The sequence below is a fragment of the Oncorhynchus keta genome, chromosome 17 (assembly GCF_023373465.1).
Source record: "Oncorhynchus keta strain PuntledgeMale-10-30-2019 chromosome 17, Oket_V2, whole genome shotgun sequence".
Lineage (NCBI taxonomy): Eukaryota > Metazoa > Chordata > Actinopteri > Salmoniformes > Salmonidae > Oncorhynchus > Oncorhynchus keta.
The window spans coordinates 50,540,288-50,567,052 of record NC_068437.1 but is presented as its reverse complement, the minus strand read 5'-3'; the positions used below and the strand labels follow the sequence as shown (position 1 = coordinate 50,567,052).

Below are 26,765 nucleotides of genomic sequence, written 5' to 3'. Positions count from 1 at the left end.
TGAAACAGCTGTTGCTTGTCGTATTGTGTTTCCTTGACGATGGGTTGATACGAGTGCAGTGAAGATTAAATCCCCTCCAGTTCGTCTCTGTTGTTGGTCTGGGGGGCAGTGTCTTGAGTGCCCACTCAGCTAAAACAGCGCTCAGGGAGGGTTGCTGCTTGTGACAACGGTCACCCTTTCAGTCATGATGTTGTCAACCTGTTGGTGGAGCTGCCCCCCTGCTGTGGTGCGTAGGAAGCTGACATGGTCGTTACTGTTGTTCAGGGCCAATGGCGTGAGTAATGGAAATGGTACTAGTACTGTACTGTGCCCGTGTTTTATTATATGGGCATGGGCAATGCCAGAGTATGGAACGTAGTCAATGAATTCACTCATATCATCCCTAAATTGGAGGCTACATATACCTCATGTGTTCTTACCTAACGTCATCTTCTTCATCCCCAATGGGCCCTCTTCTTCTTTCTATCCCTGGTCTTCCAGTGGGAAATGGTTGCACCTAGCAGGTCTATTGAGCCAGCCAAGTGACATCTAGTGTTTTGTTCTCATACCCTGTTGAACAGTTGTGTGTACTGAAGTAGCTATTTCGACCTGATGCCAACAAGGCTTGATGCACTGGAATGTTCCTTTAAGCTTATCCTTCATGTCCGTGCTCAGTAGTTTGGTTTTGCCGGACCAATGAGAATGTCATCACTCTGTCTGGTGGATTAAACTGCTAAATTAGAGAAATGTCACTGCTTTACATTTGAACTGCTCGGTCACTACACAATCACAGCACTACTAAAAAGGGGTCAAAATGTACTGTTCATTATGTTTAGACTTTAGAAGTTTATTATGAGGATGGCTGCCCAATGTTTTTTAATACCTTCTTGACCTTACTCACGGCAATTAAAATCGTGTAACTTTGATGACGTCTCTTTGAAGACGAATTACACTACATCACAGAACGCTCCTAGTAATGGAAACGCATATGTAATGTTACGACACGTGTTGTACCATGACTCAGATATTTATAGTATGTCTCTCCACTCTCTGTCTCTCTGTCTGCCTTGCAGGAAAAGCATCCTGTCCTGCTAATGTTCCATCATCGGCTTGGTTCTAATCATCACCTCCAGGGGGTTCTACACAGACCAACATGCCGCACTTCACTGTGCTCCTCCTCTGCCTCCTGTCCCTGACTCTCGCTTCCACTGGTGAGTATCATATGGTAATCACACTCAAGGCTTTTCCCACTACGGGACTGTACCCGAGCCGAGCCAAACCATGCTGTACTGTGCGGGCCTGGTTATGCCTACACTGTGGTAGCTGGAACTTTACTGAATATAAAATAACATGTCAGAGTTAGCACAGTTTGGTTCAGGCCGGCACGATGATGTGAAAAAGGCTACTACAGGTGTAGTATCTTAATTTGGCTAATTCTTACAGCTGGAAAATAAACCTGTCTGAAAATATAGAAAAGGGGGTCTGAAATGACCAGTCTGAAAATATAGAAAATGGGGGCTGAAATGACCAGTCTGAAAATATAGAAAAGGGGGGCTGAAATGACCAGTCTGAAAATATAGAAAAGGGGGGCTGAAATGACCGGTCTGAAAATATAGAAAAGGGGGGCTGAAATGACCAGTCTGAAAATATAGAAAAGGGGGGCTGAAATGACCGGTCTGAAAATATAGAAAAGGGGGGCTGAAATGAAAAGGGGGCTGAAATAGAAAATATAGAAAGGCTGAAATGACCAGTCTGAAAATATAGAAAAGGGGGCAGTCTGAAAATATAGAAAAGGGGGCTGAAATGACCAGTCTGAAAATATAGAAAAGGGGGCTGAAATGACCGGTCTGAAAATATAGAAAAGGGGGGCTGAAATGACCGGTCTGAAAATATAGAAAAGGGGGGGGCTGAAAAATAGAAAAGGGGGCTGAAATGACCGGTCTGAAAATATAGAAAAGGGGGCTGAAATGACCAGTCTGAAAAAGTCTGAAAATATAGAAAAGGGGGCTGAAATGGGAAAATATAGAAAAGGGGGGCTGAAATGACCGGTCTGAAAATATAGAAAAGGGGGGCTGAAATGACCAGTCTGAAAATATAGAAAAGGGGGGCTGAAATGACCAGTCTGAAAATATAGAAAAGGGGGTCTGAAATGACCGGTCTGAAAATATAGAAAAGGGGGGCTGAAATGACCGGTCTGAAAATATAGAAAAGGGGGCTGAAATGACCGGTCTGAAAAAATGAAATAGACCGGTCTGAAAAAAATATATATAAAAGGGGGCTGAAATGACCGGTCTGAAAATATAGAAAAGGGGGGCTGAAATGACCGGTCTGAAAATATAGAAAAGGGGAGCTGAAATGACCGGTCTAAAAATATAGAAAAGGGGGGCTGAAATGACCGGTCTGAAAATATAGAAAAGGGGGGCTGAAATGACCAGTCTGAAAATATAGAAAAGGGGGGCTGAAATGACCGGTCTGAAACCTCCTCCGTCAAATTTTAGATTTCAATTCAGCTGAACCAAAGAATGTGGTGTTTGGACTCTGGCTTCCTCTCTACTTCACAACACATTTCCTTTAAACAGAGTTGTGGATGGTGGAGATTACATCTGTTCATAGGAGGTGTGTGAGTCATCCTCCCACTTCACCCAAAGGCAATGGGAACAGGGGTGTGTGTGTGTGTGCGTGTGTGTGTGTTCCAAAGCACAGCAACAGAAGGTCAACAACGAGAAAGTTGTGACATCCAACTGGAGCCTGACGAAGACCTTCGGCTAGAAACGTTACAGAATAAAACTGCAGGGTTGATTAACAGTGTGCAGATTTCTAGATTTTGTTAATCACATCAAAGCTAAGACGACCGTGTTGAGGATGACAGAGACGCCTCTCATCTCATTGTGTCATCGTTCGAATGGCCCTAGTCTGTAGCCTTCAGTACAAGGCTGCTGTCAATGTCCCATCCTTATGACTGCCACATACTCTATATTGCAACAGGGACAGGCATGTAGGGAGCAGCGTCATCAAAAGAACTCAACACTCACTGAAGCTAATGTTTAGAAATGTCACCTTTAACCCCAGCACACAGATACTCCTGATGCTTCCAACAATGTAATGGATCTTCTGAATGAATATGTTGACACAGCTCTTCTCCTCCTGTCGCTCCTCCCTCTCTAAATGAATATGTTGACAAAGCTCTTCTCCTCCTGTCGCTCCTCCCTCTCTAAATGAATATGTTGACACAGCTCTTCTCCTCCTGTCGCTCCTCCCTCTCTAAATGAATATGTTGACACAGCTCTTCTCCTCCTGTCGCTCCTCCCTCTCTAAATGAATATGTTGACAAAGCTCTTCTCCTCCTGTCGCTCCTCCCTCTCTAAATGAATATGTTGACAAAGCTCTTCTCCTCCTGTCGCTCCTCCCTCTCTAAATGAATATGTTGACACAGCTCTTCTCCTCCTGTCGCTCCTCCCTCTCTAAATGAATATGTTGACACAGCTCTTCTCCTCCTGTCGCTCCTCCCTCTCTAAATGAATATGTTGACACAGCTCTTCTCCTCCTGTCGCTCCTCCCTCTCTAAATGAATATGTTGACACAGCTCTTCTCCTCCTGTCGCTCCTCCCTCTCTAAATGAATATGTTGACAAAGCTCTTCTCCTCCTGTCGCTCCTCCCTCTCTAAATGAATATGTTGACACAGCTCTTCTTCTCCTGTCGCTCCTCCCTCTCTAAATGAATATGTTGACACAGCTCTTCTCCTCCTGTCGCTCCTCCCTCTCTAAATGAATATGTTGACAAAGCTCTTCTCCTCCTGTCGCTCCTCCCTCTCTAAATTAATATGTTGACACAGCTCTTCTCCTCCTGTCGCTCCTCCCTCTCTAAATGAATATGTTGACACAGCTCTTCTCCTCCTGTCGCTCCTCCCTCTCTAAATGAATATGTTGACAAAACTCTTCTCCTCCTGTCGCTCCTCCCTCTCTAAATGAATATGTTGACACAGCTCTTCTTCTCTTGCTCCTCCCTCTCCTCCAGATGCATCAGTGTTCAGAGGGGAACCTGGCTTCTACTCAGGTAACGCTATGGATGATCTCAATGGTGTGTGTTTGGTGTGTGTGTGTGTGTGTGTGTGTGTGTGTGTGTGTGTGTGTGTGTGTGTGTGTGTGTGTGTGTGTGTGTGTGTGTGTGTGTGTGTGTGTGTGTGTGTGTGTGTGTGTGTGTGTGTGTGTGTGTGTGTGTGTGTGTGTGATCAGTTTGGACTAATGAGGACATGTTGCAATGTCACCAAAACCAGAATCCTGAAACATACAGCAATATGCAAATTGACTGTTCAAATGGGGTTCAGTGTATACTTCAGAAGAGACTTGATATGTTTACAAGTGTATTTCCCCACCAGCTGGTTGGGAACAGCATGCCATGAACATTAGACTCCAGACCACAAGATGTTTTGTGAATCTGTGAGGTATTTAAGTCAGTATGTCATGTGAAAGACAAAACTGGAAGCGGAAGAGTAATTTAACACCCCAGATGTTTTAGGTGGCAAACTGTTGCTCCTCACCAGCCTGACTGCTTATCATACCACATCAGTTCATGACTGTTATGGCATCAATTCAAGGAGCCTTCTGAGATGCACTGGGTCAAGAACAAAACAGAGCCCTTCCTTTGCCTGACAGCTGCATCCGGGTCCTGTTTAGTAAAGGCACACGCAGTGAAACGTTTTGAAATAGAAAAGGAACATCTGTGTTCTTATTGGTCACGTTCAGGTAGTAGAATATTCTGTCAAAGAGCATTTTGTTTGACCAAAAAGACCAGGAAGTCAAGACCAGGAAGTCCAAGATCAGAGACGTTCCATTGGATTGATCTTTGCGGAATGATATTTTGTAGTTGACATTACCCTCTGTTTTAGATGTTTTTAGACATCATTGGAAGACACACCATAGCCTGTGTCCCTCACTCCAGACCTTGTTAAACCATAGCCTGTGTGTCCCTCACTCCAGACCTTGTTAAACCATAGCCTGTGTGTCCCTCACTCCAGACCTTGTTAAACCATAGCCTGTGTGTCCCTCACTCCAGACCTTGTTAAACCATAGCCTGTGTGTCCCTCACTCCAGACCTTGTTAAACCATAGCCTGTGTGTCCCTCACTCCAGACCTTGTTAAACCATAGCCTGTGTCCCTCACTCCAGACCTTGTTAAACCATAGCCTGTGTCCCTCACTCCAGACCTTGTTAAACCATAGCCTGTGTCCCTCACTCCAGACCTTGTTAAACCATAGCCTGTGTCCCTCACTCCAGACCTTGTTAAACCATAGCCTGTGTCCCTCACTCCAGACCTTGTTAAAAACCATCCAGACCTTGTTAAACCTAGTGTGTCCCTCACTCCAGACCTTGTTAAACCATAGCCTGTGTCCCTCACTCCAGACCTTGTTAAACCATAGCCTGTGTCCCTCACTCCAGACCTTGTTAAACCATAGCCTGTGTCCCTCACTCCAGACCTTGTTAAACCATAGCCTGTGTGTCCCTCACTCCAGACCTTGTTAAACCATAGCCTGTGTGTCCCTCACTCCAGACCTTGTTAAACCATAGCCTGTGTGTCAGACCTCAGCCTCCAGACCTTGTTAAACCATCCAGAGCCTGTGTGTCCCTCACTCCAGACCTTGTTAAACCATAGCCTGTGTCCCTCACTCCAGACCTTGTTAAACCATAGCCTGTGTGTCCCTCACTCCAGACCTTGTTAAACCATAGCCTGTGTGTCCCTCACTCCAGACCTTGTTAAACCATAGCCTGTGTGTCCCTCACTCCAGACCTTGTTAAACCATAGCCTGTGTCCCTCACTCCAGACCTTGTTAAACCATAGCCTGTGTCCCTCACTCCAGACCTTGTTAAACCATAGCCTGTGTGTCCCTCAGCCTGTGTGTCCAGACCTTGTTAAACCATAGCCTGTGTGTCCCTCACTCCAGACCTTGTTAAACCATAGCCTGTGTCCCTCACTCCAGACCTTGTTAAACCATAGCCTGTGTGTCCCTCACTCCAGACCTTGTTAAACCATAGCCTGTGTCCCTCACTCCAGACCTTGTTAAACCATAGCCTGTGTGTCCCTCACTCCAGACCTTGTTAAACCATAGCCTGTGTGTCCCTCACTCCAGACCTTGTTAAACCATAGCCTGTGTCCCTCACTCCAGACCTTGTTAAACCATAGCCTGTGTCCCTCACTCCAGACCTTGTTAAACCATAGCCTGTGTGTCCCTCACTCCAGACCTTGTTAAACATAGCCTGTCTGTCCCTCACTCCAGACCCATAGCCTGTGTGTCCCTCACTCCAGACCTTGTTAAACCATAGCCTGTGTGTCCCTCACTCCAGACCTTGTTAAACCATAGCCTGTGTGTCCCTCACTCCAGACCTTGTTAAACCATAGCCTGTGTCCCTCACTCCAGACCTTGTCCCTCACTCCAGACCTTGTTAAACCATAGCCTGTGTCCCTCACTCCAGACCTTGTTAAACCATAGCCTGTGTGTCCCTCACTCCAGACCTTGTTAAACCATAGCCTGTGTGTCCCTCACTCCAGACCTTGTTAAACCATAGCCTGTGTGTCCCTCACTCCAGACCTTGTTAAACCATAGCCTGTGTGTCCCTCACTCCAGACCTTGTTAAACCATAGCCTGTGTGTCCCTCACTCCAGACCTTGTTAAACCATAGCCTGTGTGTCCCTCACTCCAGACCTTGTTAAACCATAGCCTGTGTGTCCCTCACTCCAGACCTTGTTAAACCATAGCCTGTGTCCCTCACTCCAGACCTTGTTAAACCATAGCCTGTGTGTCCCTCACTCCAGACCTTGTTAAACCATAGCCTGTGTGTCCCTCACTCCAGACCTTGTTAAACCATAGCCTGTGTCCCTCACTCCAGACCTTGTTAAACCATAGCCTGTGTCCAGACCCCTCACTCCAGACCTTGTTAAACCATAGCCTGTGTGTCCCTCACTCCAGACCTTGTTAAACCATAGCCTGTGTGTCCCTCACTCCAGACCTTGTTAAACCATAGCCTGTGTCCCCCTCCTTGTTAAACCAGACCTTGTTAAACCTTGTTAGCCTGTGTGTCCCTCACTCCAGACCTTGTTAAACCATAGCCTGTGTCCCTCACTCCAGACCTTGTTAAACCATAGCCTGTGTGTCCCTCACTCCAGACCTTGTTAAACCATAGCCTGTGTGTCCCTCACTCCAGACCTTGTTAAACCATAGCCTGTGTGTCCCTCAACCTAGCCAGACCTTGTTAAACCATAGCCTGTGTCCCTCACTCCAGACCTTGTTAAACCATAGCCTGTGTGTCCCTCACTCCAGACCTTGTTAAACCATAGCCTGTGTCCCTCACTCCAGACCTTGTTAAACCATAGCCTGTGTGTCCCTCACTCCAGACCTTGTTAAACCATAGCCTGTGTGTCCCTCACTCCAGACCTTGTTAAACCATAGCCTGTGTGTCCCTCACTCCAGACCTTGTTAAACCATAGCCTGTGTGTCCCTCACTCCAGACCTTGTTAAACCATAGCCTGTGTGTCCCTCACTCCAGACCTTGTTAATAAATAGTTACAAGATTAGAACATAGCTGAGGACAGTTGTATTTTTAGAGAAATATTGTGTTTGTTTTAGGAAACTTCGATCACTGCCAGTGTGGCCGAACGGCATCCATATCAGGAATTCGTCAGTTTTCAGGCAAAACTCATTTCAGTTTGCCTGAAATCTGGTGACTTCCTAATATGGACGCGGTCACATCTGCAGCCAATGAGATGTGAAAGTGTAGCTGGCAGATGTGAAGACAGGGAATTAACAAACAGTTGTAAGAGCTAACTGGGTTGGAAACATGGTATAGACTTCCTACTGCATCTATCTTCACTGACCTGGAAATATTATTGTCCCAGCTTCATTTTGATATTATTTTTTTTGTGAGTCTCTGCTCTGACAAACAATGCTAAAACTGATGTAGTACAAAATCAATCAGCCCCTCCAGAATACTGCAATGCGTTTTGTGATACTCTGCACTTACAATACAAATCTCTCTCATATAATGTAGTCCACAAACAATGTAGTGTTTACGGCACAGTACATCACTGGGGACAAGCTTCCTGCCATACAGGACATCACTGGGGCCAAGCTTCCTGCCATACAGGACATCACTGGGGCCAAGCTTCCTGCCATACAGGACATCACTGGGGACAAGCTTCCTGCCATACAGGACATCACTGGGGCCAAGCTTCCTGCCATACAGGACATCACTGGGGCCAAGCTTCCTGCCATACAGGACATCACTGGGGCCAAGCTTCCTGCCATACAGGACATCACTGGGGACAAGCTTCCTGCCATACAGGACATCACTGGGGCCAAGCTTCCTGCCATACAGGACATCACTGGGGACAAGCTTCCTGCCATACAGGACATCACTGGGGCCAAGCTTCCTGCCATACAGGACATCACTGGGGCCAAGCTTCCTGCCATACAGGACATCACTGGGGACAAGCTTCCTGCCATACAGGACATCACTGGGGACAAGCTTCCTGCCATACAGGACATCACTGGGGACAAGCTTCCTGCCATACAGGACATCACTGGGGACAAGCTTCCTGCCATACAGGACATCACTGGGGACAAGCTTCCTGCCATACAGGACATCACTGGGGCCAAGCTTCCTGCCATACAGGACATCACTGGGGACAAGCTTCCTGCCATACAGGACATCACTGGGGACAAGCTTCCTGCCATACAGGACATCACTGGGGCCAAGCTTCCTGCCATACAGGAAATCACTGGGGACAAGCTTCCTGCCATACAGGACATCACTGGGGACAAGCTTCCTGCCATACAGGACATCACTGGGGCCAAGCTTCCTGCCATACAGGACATCACTGGGGACAAGCTTCCTGCCATACAGGACATCACTGGGGCCAAGCTTCCTGCCATACAGGACATCACTGGGGACACAGACATCACTGGGGCCCTTCCTGCCATACAGGACATCACTGGGGCCAAGCTTCCTGCCATACAGGACATCACTGGGGCCAAGCTTCCTGCCATACAGGACATCACTGGGGCCAAGCTTCCTGCCATACAGGACATCACTGGGGCCAAGTTTCCTGCCATACAGGACATCCAGGACCTTTATACCAGGAGGTGTCAGAAGAAAGCCCAAAAAATTGTCAAAGACTCCAGTCACCCAAGTCATAGACTGTTCTCTCTGCTACCGCACGGCAAGCGGTATCGGAGCGCCTAGTCTAGGACTAAGAGGCTTCTAAACAGCTTCTATCCCCAAGCCATAAGACTGCTGAACTATTAATAAAATGACCATCCACACTATTTACATGGACACCCCGCTTTTGTTTTCACACTGCTGCTACTCGTTGTTTATTATCTTTGCATAGTCACTTTAACCCCTACCTACATGTACAAAATACCTTGCCTAACCTGTACCCCTGCACATTGACTTGGTACCGGTACCCCTTGTATATAGCCTCGTTATTGTTATTTTATTGTTACTTTCTATTTTATTTTTTACTTTAGTTAAAATTGTATCGACTCTATTTCTTGAACTGCATTGTTGGTTAAGGGCTTGTAATTAACTTTTCACGGTAAGGTTGTATTCGGCGCATGTGACAAATAACATTTGATTTGATTTGGAAGTATGTCAAGACCACTGGGCCCCAATCAGTCCTCTTCAGTCCCAAGTGCTGCATGGCTTTGCATGGTCCCTGAGGGTGGTGGTAACAGACTGGCACTGGCTGGGACCTGTGACCCCCTAATCTCCAAAGGGCTTTGGTCAACAGAAGTGCACTACGTAGGGGATATGGGGACTATTTAGGACTGAATGTTCTCTCATCGTTGTTGACTGGAAAGGACAAAGTGTATTGCAACATCGTCATGTTAACGTTTAACCGTAGACGTTTCTGTAGCCGCTGGTAATCCACGTGCATCTACACGTATGTTATCGTGTGTGTGTGTGTGTGTGTGTGTGTGTGTGTGTGTGTGTGTGTGTGTGTGTGTGTGTGTGTGTGTGTGTGTGTGTGTGTGTGTGTGTGTGTGTGTGTGTGTGTGTGTGTGTGTGTGTGTGTGTGTGTGTGTGTGTGTGTGTGTGTGTGTCTGTGCCAATGTTTGTGTTGCTTCACAGTCCCCGCTTGTTCCATAAGGTGTTTTTTAAATCTGATTCTACTGCTTGTGTCAGTTACCTGATGTGGAATAGAGTTCCATGTAGTCATGGCTCTATGTAGTACTGTGTGCCTCCCATAGTCTGTTCTGGACTTGGGGACTGTGAAGAGACCTCTGGTGGCATGTCTTGTGGGGTATGCCTGGGTGTCCGAGCTGTGTGCCAGTCCAATCATTTGATTGGAGTGCCAGATAGGCAGGATTTGCACTTTTGGGATTGTTCCATTGTACCAGGCAAATATAGAAAATGCAGTTTGATCCCTGGTCTGATGGACACTATTTATATATTTCCCACCACATTCCCTCACTAACCAACCAGTGACAGTCAGTCAGTGAAGGGTGACTGGGAATAGATGTCATTTTGTTAAAGGAGAGGCTGTTGTGTCACTGCATGGAAGGTGTTGTTTATTCTCTCCTCAATATAATATCTCTACCTATCTCTCTCTCTCTACCTCTCTCTCTCTCTCTGTTTTCACAAGCTCTCATGTTCTCTCTCTCCTGGATGAGAGGTGTCATTTCGACCATGGGTAAAATCAGTTTGGGTGGCAGCAGGCATCTACAGTGGGGCAAAAAAGTATTTAGTCAGCCAATAATTGTGCAAGTTCTCCCTCTTAAAAAGATGAGAGAGGCCTGTAAATTTTCATCATAGGTACACTTCAACTATGACAGACAAAATGAGAAAACAAAATCCAGAAAATCACATTGTAAGATTTTTTATTTATTTATTTGCAAATTATGGTGGAAAATAAGTATTTGGTCACCTACAAACAAGCAAGATTTCTGGCTCTCACAGACCTGTAACTTCTTCTTTAAGAGGCTCCTCTGTCCTCCACTCGTTACCTGTATTAATGGCACCTGTTTGAACTTGTTATCAGTATAAAAGACACCTGTCCACAACCTCAAACAGTCACACTCCAAACTCCACTATGGCCAAGACCAAAGAGCTGTCAAAGGACACCAGAAACAAAATTGTAGACCTGCACCAGGCTGGGAAGACTGAATCTGCAATAGGTAGCTTGGTTTGCTTGGTTTGAAGAAATCAACTGTGGGAGCAATTACTAGGAAATGGAAGACATACAGGACCACTGATAATCTCCCTCGATCTGGGGCTCCTCGCAAGATCTCACCCCTGCATACGGAGTCGGGAGAGGTGAATTTTGAGAGCAATGCGTTCTCCAGAACACAACCCAACCAAGCCACACTGCCCGCTTAACACCAATGTGTCAGTCTGCCGCTCATCATTCATTCACTAACACTGTCATTGTCAATCCCCGTCTAAGAGGATAATATCATCAACTTAAAACACACGGCATAGATACAAGCCTCCATGATAATGTTATTTATCCCCGTTATACACTAGGTAACACTGATATGCCGTGTCGGCCATAATATGATCATATTTATGTATCGCTGGATAGACGGCTGCAGATATAGATTGCTCTGGGCTGTTCTGGCCTCAGCCTCATTGGCTTTCTCCTGTCTCAATATTAAGGCCTGGTCTATCCCGCTGTCATGGCTGTGCACTCAGAAAAGTCATATCCTTTCTATTCACAATCCTAGCTAATGGTACGTAGATATATCTGTCATCACTAAGTTAGCACTAATCATGTTTATGCAATATAATAATCATCCTAAGAAAACCATCTGCAACCACCTGAATGAAACTTTATTGGTATGTGATGGTGTCTGTCTGTCTGTCTGTCTGTCTGTCTGTCTGTCTGTCTGTCTGTCTGTCTGTCTGTCTGTCTGTCTGTCTGTCTGTCTGTCTGTCTGTCTGTCTGTCTGTCTGTCTGTCTGTCTGTCTGTCTGTCTGTCTGTCTGTCTGTCTGTCTGTCTGTCTGTCTGTCTGTCTGTCTGTCTGTCTGTCTGTCTGTCTGTGTGTTTCTCTCTCTTCCTCTCTTCTCTCTCTCTCTATCTTTGTCTTTCTGTCTCTCTCGTTCTCTTGCTAATGCACACAGATTGCTTCTCTCTGTCTCCATCTCTCTCACTCCTGTATGTCTCTACCTCCCTCTCCAAACACGTCAATCGTCCTCTGTTTTCCTATCTCCACATTATTCTGTAAGCCTATCTGGTGAAGTCACTCCCTCTGTATCTCAATCCCTCTTTTTGTCTCATCTTCTGGCACGACTTGGCTCCGTTAAAGGAGGGTGAAGCTTTATGGGGTAGGCAATCAGAGCAGTCAATGGACACACGCACACGCATACACGCATACACACACACACACACACACACGCACACGCACACACAGAGAGACTCTTCTCTCTCGGGTCCAGCTATGAAGAGAAGATCCACTTCATTACCAGACAACAGGACCTACAGTATTCAACAACACTGTCTGCCTGTCTGTCCTGCTGGAACAATACCACCACAAAGCTGTTGGGGCTCATTTGAATTTAAAATGCCAGCTCTATCCTGAGTCGTGATCCAGGAGCCTGGGCTCATCTGAAGCTTTCTGTTGCTCCTTATAGTCCTGGCATCAGAGCGTCTAATGTGATACAGGATACAAGCCAACATGCAGTTAAACCCAGACTCACACACAGTTGTTTATCTGGGTGGCACTTTGTTTGTTTGTTTACATAAACAAGATGGTTGTTGTCCAAGTGAGACAGTGAACATGTACGGCATCCTGTCGGTTCCTCTACTGCAGCATTCTGTTAAGATCATCACACTGTGGATGAATCATGGTTAGAGACTTGGTCCTACCCATATCCTCCCTGGTAGAAAGGGTTAGGACTGGGTCTCATAGCAGTATCACAAACAATACAGGAATATTAATAATTTACAGCACTGCTACACATAGCTATATTAGAGAGAGAGAGAGAGAGAGAGAGAGAGAGAGAGAGAGAGAGAGAGAGAGAGAGAGAGAGAGAGAGAGAGAGAGAGAGAGAGAGAGAGAGAGAGAGAGAGAGAGAGAGAGAGAGAGAGAGAGAGAGAGAGAGAGAGAGAGAGAGAGAGAGAGAGAGAGAGAGAGAGAGAGAGAGAGAGAGAGAGAGAGAGAGAGAGAGAGAGAGAGAGAGAGAGAGAGAGAGAGAGAGAGAGAGACTATTTGCACATTGTTACAACACTTTACATAGCCATAATATAACACTTGAAATGTCTCCATTCTGTTGAAACTTTTGTTTCTAAATGTGTAACGTTTACTGTTGATTTCTTATTGTTTATTTCACTTTTTTTATACTTTCTAGTTCACTTGTTTTGGCAATGTAAACATACACTACATGACCAAAAGTATGTGGACACCTGCTCGTCAAACATCTCATTCCAAAATCATGGGCATTAATATGGAGTCGGTTCCCTCTTTGCTGCTATAACAGCCTCCTCTCTACTGGGAAGGCGTTCCACTAGATGTTGGAACATAGCTGCTATAACAGCCTCCTCTCTTCTGGGAAGACTTTCCACTAGATGTTGGAACATTGCTGCTATAACAGCCTCCTCTCTTCTGGGAAGACTTTCCACTAGATGTTGGAACATTGCTGCTATAACAGCCTCCACTCTTCTGGGAAGACTTTCCACTACATGTTGGAACATAGCTGCTATAACAGCCTCCACTCTTCTGGGAAGACTTTCCACTAGATGTTGGAACATTGCTGCTATAACAGCCTCCTCTCTTCTGGGAAGACTTTCCACTACATGTTCGAACATAGCTGCTATAACAGCCTCCACTCTTCTGGGAAGACTTTCCACTAGATGTTGGAACATTGCTGCTATAACAGCCTCCTCTCTTCTGGGAAGACTTTCCACTAGATGTTGGAACATTGCTGCTATAACAGCCTCCTCTCTTCTGGGAAGACTTTCCACTAGATGTTGGAACATTGCTGCTATAACAGCCTCCACTCTTCTGGGAAGACTTTCCACTAGATGTTGGAACATTGCTGCTATAACAGCCTCCACTCTTCTGGGAAGACTTTCCACTAGATGTTGGAACATTGCTGCTATAACAGCCTCCTCTCTTCTGGGAAGACTTTCCACTACATGTTGGAACATAGCTGCTATAACAGCCTCCACTCTTCTGGGAAGACTTTCCACTAGATGTTGGAACATTGCTGCTATAACAGCCTCCACTCTTCTGGGAAGACTTTCCACTAGATGTTGGAACATTGCTGCTATAACAGCCTCCTCACTTCTAGGAAGACTTTCCACTACATGTTGGCACATTGCCATGGGGACTTCCTTCCATTGGGGACTTCCTTCCAAGAGCATTAGTGATGTCGGCCACTGATGTTGAGTGATTAGGCCTGTGCTCCAGAGTCCAATGGCGGTGAGCTTGGCGCTTGTCCAGGGTAGTGGGTTCGATTCCCGGGACCACCCATACGTAGAATGTATGCACACATGACTGTAAGTCGCTTTGGATAAAAGCGTCTGCTAAATGGCATATATATAATGGCATATATATATATATATATAGCTTTACGCCACTCCAGCCGACTCTTGGCATTGCGGATGGGGACCTTAGGCTTCTGTGCGGCTGCTCGGACCATGGAAACACATTTCTTGAAGTTCCTGATGAACGGTTCATTTGCTGATGCTGCTTCGAAGCAGTTTGGAACTCGGTAGTGAGTGTCTGTATTTGTATTTATTATGGATCCCCAAAGCAGCAGCTACTCTTCCTGGGGTCCAGCAAAATTAAGGCAGTTTATACCATTTTTAAAACATTACAATATATTCAAAGATTTCACAGCACACTGTGAGCCCTCAGGCCCCTACTCCACCACTACCACATATCTACAGTACTAAATCTGTGTGTGTGTGTGTGTGTGTGTGTGTGTGTGTGTGTGTGTGTGTGTGTGTGTGTGTGTGTGTGTGTGTGTGTGTGTGTGTGTGTGTGTGTGTGTGTGTGTGTGTGTGTGTGTGTGTGTGTGTGTCAATATTTGTGTTGCTTCACAGTCCCCACTGTCCCATAAGGTTTTTTTTTCAATCTGTTTTTTGAATCTAATTTTACTGCTCGTCATTTACTTAATGTGTAATAAAGTTCCATGTAGTCATGGCTCTATGGAGTACTGTTCTCCTCCCATAGTCTGTTCAGGACTTTGGGACTGTGAAGAGACCTCTGGTGGCACATCTTGTGGGGTATGCCTGGGTGTCCAAGCTGTGTGCCAGTAGTTTTGACAGACAACTTGGTGCATTCAACATGTCAATAACTCTCATAAATAAAAGTAGTGATGAAGTCAATCTCTCCTCCACTTTCAGCCAGGAGAGATTGACATGCATATTCTTAATATTAACTCCCTGTCTACATCCAAGGTCCAGCCGTGCTGCCATGTTCTGGGCCAATTGCAATTTTCCTAAGTCCTTTTTTGTGGCAGCTGACCACACGACTGAACAGTAGTTCAGGTGCGACAAAACTAGGGCCTGTAGGACCTGCCTTGTTGATAGAGTTGTTCAGAAAGCAGGGCATTGCTTTATTATAGACAGACTTCTCCCCATCTTAGCTACTAAATCAAATCAAATCAAATGTATTGGTCACATACACATGGTTAGTAGATGTTAATGCGAGCGTAGCGAAATGCTTGTGCTTCTTGTTCCGACAATGCAGTAATAACCAACGAGTAATCTAACCTAACAACTCCAAAACTACTACCTTATACACACAAGTGTAAAGGGATAAAGAATATGTACATAAAGATATGAATGAGTGATGGTACAGAACGGCATAGGCAAGCTGCAGTAGATGTTATAGAGTACAGTATATACATATACGATGAATAATGTAGGGTATGTAAACATTATATTAAGTAGCATTGTTTAAAGTGGCTAATGATATATACGCTGATTCGGTGAGCGAGTTCATTAGAACGTGCATTGAAGAAGTCGTTCCCATAGCAACGATTAAAACATTCCCAAACCAGAAACCGTGGATTGATGGCAGCATTCGTGTGAAACTGAAAGTGTGAACCACTGCTTTTAACGAGGGCAAGGTGACCGGAAACATGACCGAATACAAACAGCGTAGCTATTCCCTCCGCAAGGCAATCAAACAAGCTAAACGTCAGTATAGAGACAAAGTATTATTGTATCAACATGTTTTGACCATGACAGTTTACAATCCAGGGTTACTCCAAGCAGTTTAGTAATCTCAAATTTCTCAATTTCCACATTATTTATTGCAAGATTTAGTTGAGGTTTAGGGTTTAGTGAGTGTTTTGTTTCAAATACAATGCTTTTAGTTTTATAAATATTTAGGGCTAACTTATTCCTTGCCAACCACTCTGAAACTAACTGCAGCTCTTTGTTGAGTGTTGCAGTCATTTCAGTCGCTTTAGTAGCTGACATGTATAGTGTTGAGTCATCCGCATACATAGAAACTCTGGCTTTACTCAAAGTCAGTAGCATGTCGTTAGTAAAAATAAATAAAAGCAAGGTGCCTAAACAGCTGCCCTGGGGAATTCCTGAATCTAACAGCATTATATTTGAGAGGCTTCCCATTAAAGAACACCCTCTGTGTTCTGTTAGACAAGTAACTCTTTATCCACATAATAGCAGGGGGTGTAAAGCCATAACATATACGTTTTGCCAGCAGCAGACTATGGTCAATAATGTCAAAAGCTGCACTGAAGTCTAACAACAAAGCCCCCACAATAATTGTATCATCAATTTCTCTCAGCCAATCATCAGTCATTTGTGTAAGTGCTGTGCTTGTTGATTGTCCTTCCCTATAAGCATGCTGAAATTCTGTTGTCAGTTTGTTTACTGTGAAATAGCATTGTATCTGGTCTAAACACAATTTTTTTCCAGAAGTTTACTAAGGGTTGGTAACAGACTAATTGGTCGGCTATTTAAGCCAGTGAAAGGGGGCTTTACTATTCTTAGGTAGCGGAATGGACACACACTTTCTAGTAGACTTAAATTGAAGATGTGGCAATATCATCTGCTATTATCCTCAGTCATTTTCCATCCAGAATGTCACACCCTGGTGGCTTGTCATTATTGATAGACAACAATCATTTTTTCTCCTCTTCCACCCTCACTTTACAGAATTCAAAAGTACGATTCTTGTCTTTCATAATTTGGTCAGATATACTTGGATGTATAGTGTCAGTGTTTGTTGCTGACATGTCATCCCTAAGTTTGCTTATCTTGCCAATGAAAAAGTTTGCAACTGAGGACAGACTAATTTTACGCGTTACGCGCTTCAGCACTCGGTTGTCCCGCTCTCCTAGACGTTTCCACTTCACAATAACAGCACTTACAGTTAACAGGGGCAGATCTAGCAAGGCAGAAATTTGATGTGCTGACTTGTTGGACAGATGGCATCATATGACGGTGCCACGTTGAAAGTCACTGAGCTCTTCTGTAAGGCCAATGTTTGTCACTCGAGATTGCAAGGCTGCGTGCTCGATTTTATACACCTGTCAGCAATGGGTGTGGATGAAATAGTCGAATCCACAAATTTGAAGGGGGGTCCAGATACTTTTGTATAGATAGTGTATGTGTCGCCATGGAGAGAGGGAGAGAGAGGGAGAGAGAGAGAGAGAGAGAGAGAGAGAGAGAGAGAGAGAGAGAGAGAGAGAGAGAGAGAGAGAGAGAGAGAGAGAGAGAGAGAGAGAGAGAGCATCAATGTTCCTGATTTCTGCAGGCTGTGTGCCTTATGTGGTCTGTTTAACACTCCTCCTCACCATCTGTCACTTCACAGTCAGGGAACACTTTAATACTAAACCAATAGCATTCATTTCACCAGACAGATTTCAGCTCCTTTCCATACTGTTACTGCTCTTTTATCCTCCCTCTTCTTTCCCAGAACATGGTTTCTCACTTAACGTGCCTCCATTGCCCCATGTATAGCAGAGCATGTGTAATTCCCTCTGTCAAGCAGCAGTAATGTTTAGTGGTTGGGGTTTTTCAACCAGGCCAACAGGCTATGACAGTGTTAGGCACTTACACGTCCTTGTGTTGGAGTGTGTGTGAGGTTCCTTTCGTCTCTCAACCTCGCCATTGCTGTCGTTCGGTTTTATGAAGTGTCCGATAAAAATCATATTTTTTAACAGTCCAAGGCTTTATTCCAGTCTCTCTATGTGAAGTGTTTTTTTTTACAGTTTAAGTCCCTCTGTCTCTGTCTCTGTCTGTCTGTCTCACTCTCTCACACTCTCCCTCTCTCTCTCTCTCCCTCCCTCCCTCTCTGTCTCTGTCTCTGTCTCTGTCTCCCTCTCTCTCTCTCTGTCTCCCTCTGTCTCTCTCTCTGTCTCCCTCTCTCGCTCTCTGTCTCCCTCTCTGTCTCTCTTTCTCTCTCTCTCTCTCTCTCTCTCTCTCTCTCTCTCTCTCTCTCTCTCTGTCTCCTCTCTCTCTCTCTCTCTCTCTCTCTCTCTCTCTCTCTCTCTCTCTCTCTCTCTCTCTTTCCCTCTCTCTCTCTCTCTCTCTCTCTCTCTCTCTCTCTCTCTCTCTCTCTCTCTCTCTCTCTCTCTCTCTCTCTCTTTCTCTCTCTCTTTCTCTCTCTCTCTCTCTCTCTCTCTCTCTCTCTCTCTCTCTCTCTCCATCTCTCTCTCTGTCTCTCTGTTTGAATGAACTCTTAGAACATAACAGCTATTTTGCATCCTTTGTCCTGGGTTTTAAAGAGGATCTTTCAGAGACATCGCTCGCATTTTTAGACAGACATAAAAAGAGCAGAATATCACCATCTGAGAGAGTAGCAATCCTAGGTATTGAGGTGACAGCTGTGGTTCCTGAGAGATCACACAATCCCTCGCTCGCTCACACACACACACACACACACACACACACACACACACACACACACACACACACACACACACACACACACACACACACACACACACACACACACACACACACACACACACACAGGCAGGATCAGGGAAAGTAATCAGCATCTCTTTTTGAATGACTGAATGACTAATTGAGGCTAATTATCTCTCTGTGTGTGTGTGTGCGTGCGTGCGTGCGTACTTGCGTGTATGCAGGTGAAATGAGGCATTTCCATCAAAGACATCTCTCTGGGTTTAGCTCGCTAACTGCTTGTCTTGTTCTCCGGCTGATAATGATGACAACTGAAAGGGTTTTGGGTAAACACATGTTCATTTCCAATTTAATATTTAGCTTCTGCAAATAATGTATCCAATGGGAGATGCTGCTGCATATACAGTGCCTTCGGAAAGTATTCAGACCCCTTGACTTTTTCCACATTTTGTTTGGTTACAGCCTTATTGTAATATTCATTCAATTGTCTTTTTCCCTTCACTAATCTACACACGATACCCCATAATGGCAGAGCAAAAACAGTTTTTTACCAATTTTTGCTCATTTATTACAAATAAAAAATCGGAAAAATCATATTTGCTTAAGTATTCAGACCCTTTACTCAGTACTTTGTTGAAGAACCTTTTGGCAGCGATTACAGCCTTGAGTCGTCTTGGGTATGACGCTACAAATCAAATCAAATGTATTTATATAGCCCTTCGTACATCAGCTGATATCTCAAAGTGCTGTACAGAAACCCAGCCTAAAACCCCAAACAGCAAGCAATGCAGGTGTAGATGCACGGTGGCTACAAACTCCCTAGAAAGGCCAAAACCTAGGAAGAAACCTAGAGAGGAACCAGGCTATGTGGGGTGGCCAGTCCTCTTCTGGCTGTGCCAGGTGGAGATTATAATAGAACATGGCCAAGATGTTCAAATGACCAGCATGGTCGAATAATAATAAGGCAGAACAGTTGAAACTGGAGCAGCAGCACGGTCAGGTGGACTGGGGACAGCAAGGAGTCATCATGTCATGTAGTCCTGGGGCATGGTCCTAGGGCTCAGGTCCTCCGAGAGAGAGAAAGAAAGAGAGAATTAGAGAGAGCATATGTGGGGTGGCCAGTCCTCTTCTGGCTGTGCCGGGTGGAGATTATAACAGAACATGGCCAAGATGTTCAAATGTTCATAAATGACCAGCATGGTCGAATAATAATAAGGCAGAACAGTTGAAACTGGAGCAGCAGCACGGCCAGGTGGACTGGGGACAGCAAGGAGTCATCATGTCAGGTAGTCCTGGGTCAAATAATAATAATCACAGGCAGAACAGTTGAAACTGGAGCAGCAGCTGGGGACTGGGGACAGCAAGGAGTCATCATGCCAGGTAGTCCTGAGCCATGGTCCTAGGGCTCAGGTCCTCCGAGAGAGAGAAAGAAAGAGAGAATTAGAGAGAGCATACTTAAATTCACTAGGGACACCGGATAGGACAGGAGAAGTACTCCAGATATAACAAAACTGACCCTAGCCCCCCCACACATAAACTACTGCAGCATAAATACTGGAGGCTGAGACAGGACGGTTTAGGAGACACTGTGGGCCCATCCGATGATACCGCCGGACAGGGCCAAACAGGAAGGATATAACCCCACCCACTTTGCCAAAGCACAGCCCCCACACGACTAGAGCGATATCTTCAACCACCAACTTACCATCCTGAGACAAGGCCGAGTATAGCCCACAAAGATCTCCGCCACGGCACAACAAGGACAGGAAGATCACATCAGTGACTCAACCCACTCAAGTGACGCACCCCTCCTAGGGAAGGCATGGAAGAACACCAGTAAGCCAGTGACTCAGCCCCTGTAATAGGGTTAGAGGCTGAGAATCCCAGTGGAAAGAGGGGAACCGGCCAGGCAGAGACAGCAAGGGCGGGTCGTTGCTCCAGAGCCTATCCGTTCACCTTCACACTCCTGGGCCAGACTCCACTCAATCATAATGACCCACTGAAGAGATGAGTCTTCAGTAAAGACTTAAATGTTGAGACCAAGTTTGCGTCTCTCACATGGGTAGGCAGACCATTCCATAAAAATGTAGCTCTATAGGAGAAAGCCCTGCCTCCAGCTGTGTGCTTGGAAATTCTAGGGACAATTAGGAGGCCTGCATCTTGTGACCGTAGCGTACGGACCTCTTGGGACCTAGAACAAGCATCTCTGTTTAAAAATAGAAAGTTTGCAGCCATCCACATCCTTATGTCTGAAACACAGGCTTCTAGCGAGGGCAATTTTGGGGCTTCACCATGTTTTATTGAAATACAGCTGTGTGTCATCTGCATAGCAGTGAAAGTTAACATTATGTTTTCGAATGACATCCCCAAGAGGTAAAATATATAGTGAAAACAATAGTGGTCCTAAAATGGAACCTTGAGGAACACCGAAATGTACAGTTGATTTGTCAGAGGACAAACCATTCACAGAGACAAACTGATATCTTTCCGACAGATAAGATCTAAACCAGGCCAGAACTTGTCCGTGTAGACCAATTTGGGTTTCCAATCTCTCCAAAAGAATGTGGTGATCGATGGTATCAAATGCAGCACTAAGGTCTAGGAGCACAAGGACAGATGCAGAGCCTCGGTCTGATGCCAATAAAAGGTAATTGACCACCTTCACAAGTGCAGTCTCAGAGCTATGATCGGGTCTAAAACCGGACTGAAGCATTTCATATACATTGTTTGTCTTCAGGAAGGCAGTTGCGCAACCGCCTTTTCTAAAACATTTGAGAGGAATGGAAGATTCGATATAGGCCGATTAGTATTTTATATTTTCTGGCTTTATTACTGCCACTTTTAGTGAGTATGGTACACATCCGGTGGATAGAGAGACATTTATTATGTTCAACATAGGAGGGCCAAGCACAGGAAGCAGCTCTTTCAGTAGTTTAGTTGGAATAGGGTCCAGTATGCAGCTTGAAGGTTTAGAGGCCATGATTGTTTTCATCATTGTGTCAAGAGATATAGTACTAAAACACTTGAGTGTCTCTCTTGATCCTAGGTCCTGGCAGAGTTGTGCAGACTTAGGACAACTGAGCTTTGAAGGAATACGCAGATTTAAAGAGGAGTCCGTAATTTGCTTTCTAATAATCATGATCTTTTCCTCAAAGAGCTTGGCATACCTATATTTGGGGATTTTCTCACATTCTTCTTTGCAGATCCTCTCAAGCTCTGTCAGGTTGGATGGGGAGGGAGGTAGAGATCCGGGCTCTAGCTGGGCCACTCAAGGACATTCAAAGACTTGTCCCCAAGCCATCCCCAAGCCATTCCTGTGTTGTCTTTGCTGTGTGCTTAGGGTTGTTGTCCTGTTGGAAGGTGAACCTTTGCCCCAGTCTGAGGTCATGAGGGCTCTGGAGCAGGTTTTCATCAAGGTTCTCTCTGTACTTTGCTCCGCTCATCTTTGCCTCGATCCTGACTAGTCTCCCAGTCCCTGCTGCTGAAAAACATCCCCACAGCATGATGCTGCCACAATCATGCTTCACCGTAGGGATGGTGCCAGGTTTCCTCCAGATGTGACGCTTGGCATTCAGGCCAAAGAGTTCAATCTTGGTTTCATCAGACCAGATAATCTTGTTCCTCATGGTCTGATAGTCTTTAGGTGCCTTTTGGCAAACTCCAAGCGGGCTGTCATGTGCCTTTTACTGAGGAGTGGTTTCCGTCTGGTCACTACCATAAAGGCCTGATTGGTGGAGCGTTGCAGAGATGGTTGTCCTTCTGGAAGGTTCTCCCATCTCCACAGAGGAACTCTAGAGCTCTGTCAGAGTGACCATTGGGTTCTTGGTTGGTCAGTTTGACCGGGCGGACAGCTCCAGGAAGAGACTTGGTGGTTCAAACTTCTTCCATTTAAGAATGAAAGAGATCACTGTGTTCTTGGGGACCTTCAATGCTGCAGACATTTCTGGTACCCTTCCCCAGATCTGTTCCACAACACAATCCTGTCTCTGAACTCTACGGACAATTCCTTCGACTTGGTTTTTGCTCTGACATGCACTGTCAACTGTGGGACCTTATATAGACAGGTGTGTGCCTTTCAAAATCATGTCCAGTCAATTGAATTTACTATCAAGTTGTAGAAACATCTCAATGATGAACAATGGAAACAGGATGCACCGGTGCTCAATTTGAAGTCCTATAGCAAAGGGTCTGAATACTTTTATTTTAATACATTTGCAAAAAATTCTACAAATCTGTTTTCACTTTGGTATTGGGTGTAGATTGCTGAGTTTAAAAAAAATGTCATCCATTTTATAATAATGCTGTAACGTAGTGGTCTGAATACTTTCTCAAGGCACTGTATATTAGGTTATTAATGCACCTGAGACTAACTCTGTGTCAGAAGACATTATAGTACTAAGAAACACCAAGGGGTTCTGGGAAAATACTGACATTTCATCATGTTGTTCTTCTACTGCCAGAATATAATTTGTCCATAACAAATGTTTTTCTTTGTGAAAGAAAATAAACTCAACTTTATATCGCTTTCTCATATGTCTTATCCCGAGACCTATGTCTTATTCATTAGGTACAAAGTGAAAGACAACAGACTGAAACAGGCTGGGACTATCCTGTCTGTCTCTCTGACCTAGTAGGTCCTGAGTCATTCACTCTGTCTGTCTGTCTGTCTGTCTGTCTGTCTGTCTGTCTGTCTGTCTGTCTGTCTGTCTGTCTGTCTGTCTGTCTGTCTGTCTGTCTGTCTGTCTGTCTGTCTTTTCGGACCTTGTAGGTCCTGATACATTCACCCTGTGTATCTGTATATTTATCTGTCTGTCTCTCTGACCTAGTAGGTCCTGATACATTGTCTGTCTGTCTGTCTGTCTGTCTGTCTGTCTGTCTGTCTGTCTGTCTGTCTGTCTGTCTGTCTGTCTGTCTGTCTGTCTGTCTGTCTGTCTGTCTCTCTCTCTCTCTCTCAATTCAATTCAAGGGCTTTATTGGCATGGGAAACATGTGTTAACATTGCCAAAGCAAGTGAGGTAGATAATATATAAAGTGAATATATAAAGTGAAATAAACAATAAAAATTAACAGTAAACATTCCACATACAGAAGTTTCAAAACAATAAAGACATTACAAACGTCATATTATATATATATACAGTCTCTCTCTCTCTCTCTCCTCAGACGATGCTACAGGTAATGTGCCGGTGTGTGTGTTACGAGGATGTCATGTACTGTTTGTCTAAACCGTTAGGTGCTAAGTCGTTAACGATGTGTGTCTCTCTCCTCAGACGATGCTACAGGTTACGGGCCGGTGTTTGAGGATCAGCCGGTCGACACCATCTACCCCGAGGAGTCACCTGAGGCCAAAATCACCATGAGCTGTCGAGCACGAGCCAACCCACCTGCCACATACACGTAACAGTCCTCCTCTCACCCCTAAACCCTACCTGCTGTGCTGTGTTGTACTATGTTCCTCGTCTCTCACCGTCTCTCACCCCCCCAACACTCCCTAAACCCTACCTGCTGTGCTGTGTTGTACTATGTCCCTCGTCTCTCACCGTCTCTCAACCCCCCCCACCCCAACACTCCCTAAACCCTACCTGCTGTGCTGTGTTGTACTATGTTCCTCGTCTCTAAACACTACCTGCTGTGCTGTGTTATACTGTATGTTCCTCGTCCCCCTCACCCCCCAAACCCCACCTACTGTGCTGTGTTGTACAGTATGTCAATCTGTACTCAGCATGCAGCGGTAGGAAAAGTACCCAATTGTCATACTTGAGTAAAAGTAAAGATACCTTAACAATAGAAAATTATTGAAGTAAAAGTGAAAGTCACCCTGTAAAATATTACTTCAGTAAAAGTCCCAAAGTATTTTGTTTAAATTATACATAAGTATCAAACATAAAAATATGAATAATTTCAAATTCCTTATATTAAGCAAAACGGACTACACCATTTTTTTAACAGATAGCCAGGGGCACGCTCCAACACTCATAATTTACAAACAAAGCATGTGTGTTTAGAGGCAGTAGCGTTGACCATGGATGTTCTCTTGAGAAGTGTGTGAATTGAACCTTTTTCCAGTCCTGATAAGCAATGAAAATGCTTACATTTGGGTGTCAGTGAAAATGAATGGAGTAAAAAGTACATCATTTTCTTTAGGAATGTATCAAAGTAAAAGTAAAAGTTGTAATTTGTTTTGAACTGTAATGTGGCCGTTTAGGGAACCTCCTTTGGCTCAAGAGCACATGTTCGTGTCCCCTCCTCTCTCCTCAGGTGGAGATTAAACAGCAGGAATATAGACCAGGATGAAGACAACCACTACACTTTGGTGGGAGGCAACCTGGTCATCTCTAACCCCATCAAGAACAAACACGTTGGGAAGTACACCTGTAAGGCCACCAACGACTACGGCACTGTGGTCAGCAGAGAGGCCGCTGTCCAGTTTGGATGTGAGTGGAGTGGATTGGACGGGATTGGATGGGATCCCCGTCCCCATTGTTACGTAACACATTATCATTGGCAGGAAGGATGAAATGACTTTTTTAGAGCTGCCCCTTAGGCTAGGCTAAGCTGTCATGCCTATGTGAGTGGAGCTGTGATTGAGAGACAGCAGTGGCACATCATAACAGCTGTGGAAATGGAATTTGAATGGTCAAACTTTGTAGAGGGTAGCATGACATGGAATCACTTCTGCTGAATCGATAGTAAGTTCACTTTGAAAGATGACAGTTGCAAATTTCAAGCCTGCCAACTAGTTAAACACAGGTCCTGGTTTTGAAGTGGTTTTGAGAGAGAGGTTACAGGGTTTAAGAGTATTTGGAGGATCAGTGTTCTTACATAAATGAGGCGAGGGAGAGTGTGACAGTGGATTATCCAGGCTTGTTAATGAATCTGAACTCTCTCTGTCTTCCTCTCCCTACTCTCCCCCGTCACTCTCTCCCTCGCCTTCTCTATTCCCCCCCCGCCCTCTCTCTGTCCCTCCTCTCTTTCTCCAAGACCTGGACTTCTTCTCCTCTGAGGAGAGAGAGGCGGTGTATGTGAAGGAGGGCCAGGGGGCAGTGCTGCTCTGCGCTCCTCCCCCACACTACCCAGGTAAGTGATAGGCTAAGCTAATGGCTAATTATATGATGCTAGGTCATTGTTATGGCTAATGCTAATGCTAGACACAGATGGTGTCAAATGTATCTTACAATGTCTTGAATAGTGTCTACGTCATGTCTCAAAGTGTCTCAACACATCTCAACTGAAGTCTGAAGATGTGTGAGACATGGCTGGGTGTATCTTGTACCGTTTTCAAGGTAAACTTGTTGTTAATCCCACCACAGTGTTCGATTTCAAATAGGTTTTTACAGTGAAAGCACCACAAACGATTATGTTAGGTCACCACCTACTCACAGAAAAACAGCCAAAGATAGGAGTCACAAAAAGCACAAATAGAGATAAAATGAATCACTAACCTTTGATGATCTTCATCAGATGACACTCATAGGACTTCATGTTACACAATACATGTATGTTTTGTTTGATAAAGTTCATATTTTTATCAATAAAATCTGATTTTACATTGGCGCGTTATGTTCACTAGTTCCAAAAACATCCAGTGATTTTGCATAGCCACATCATTCAACAGAAATACTCAACATAAATGTAGATGAAAATACAAGTTATACACATGGAATTATAGATATACCTCTCCTTAATGCAACCGCTGTGTCAGATTTCAAACAAACCTTACGGAAAAAGCAAACCATGCAAAAATCTGAGACGGCGCTCAGAAAAAAGTGTTTTATCCGCCATGTTGGAGTCAACAGAAATCAGAAATAACATTATAAATATTCCCTTACCTTCATCAGAATGCACTCCCAGGAATCCTAGTTCCACAATAAATGTTTGATTTGTTCGATAATGTCCATTATTTATGTCCAAGTAGCTACTTTTGTTAGGGCTTAGGTAC

At 44.9% G+C, this 26,765-nt stretch overlaps 1 protein-coding gene across 3 annotated transcripts in view; it reads left to right on the top strand.

Moving 5' to 3' along the window:
- Window positions 1-26,765, top strand: part of LOC118376716 (contactin-1a-like) — a 180,764-nt gene that overhangs the window by 84,950 nt on the left and 69,049 nt on the right. For all 3 annotated transcript variants that reach the window (XM_052466325.1, XM_052466326.1, XM_052466327.1), the window contains exons 2-6: window positions 1,053-1,190; window positions 3,995-4,033; window positions 24,097-24,223; window positions 25,085-25,260; window positions 25,808-25,903. In XM_052466325.1, coding sequence (XP_052322285.1) covers window positions 1,133-1,190; window positions 3,995-4,033; window positions 24,097-24,223; window positions 25,085-25,260; window positions 25,808-25,903 — 496 coding nt within the window. In that variant the 5' untranslated portion in view covers window positions 1,053-1,132. The remainder of the gene's footprint in view (window positions 1-1,052; window positions 1,191-3,994; window positions 4,034-24,096; window positions 24,224-25,084; window positions 25,261-25,807; window positions 25,904-26,765) is intronic.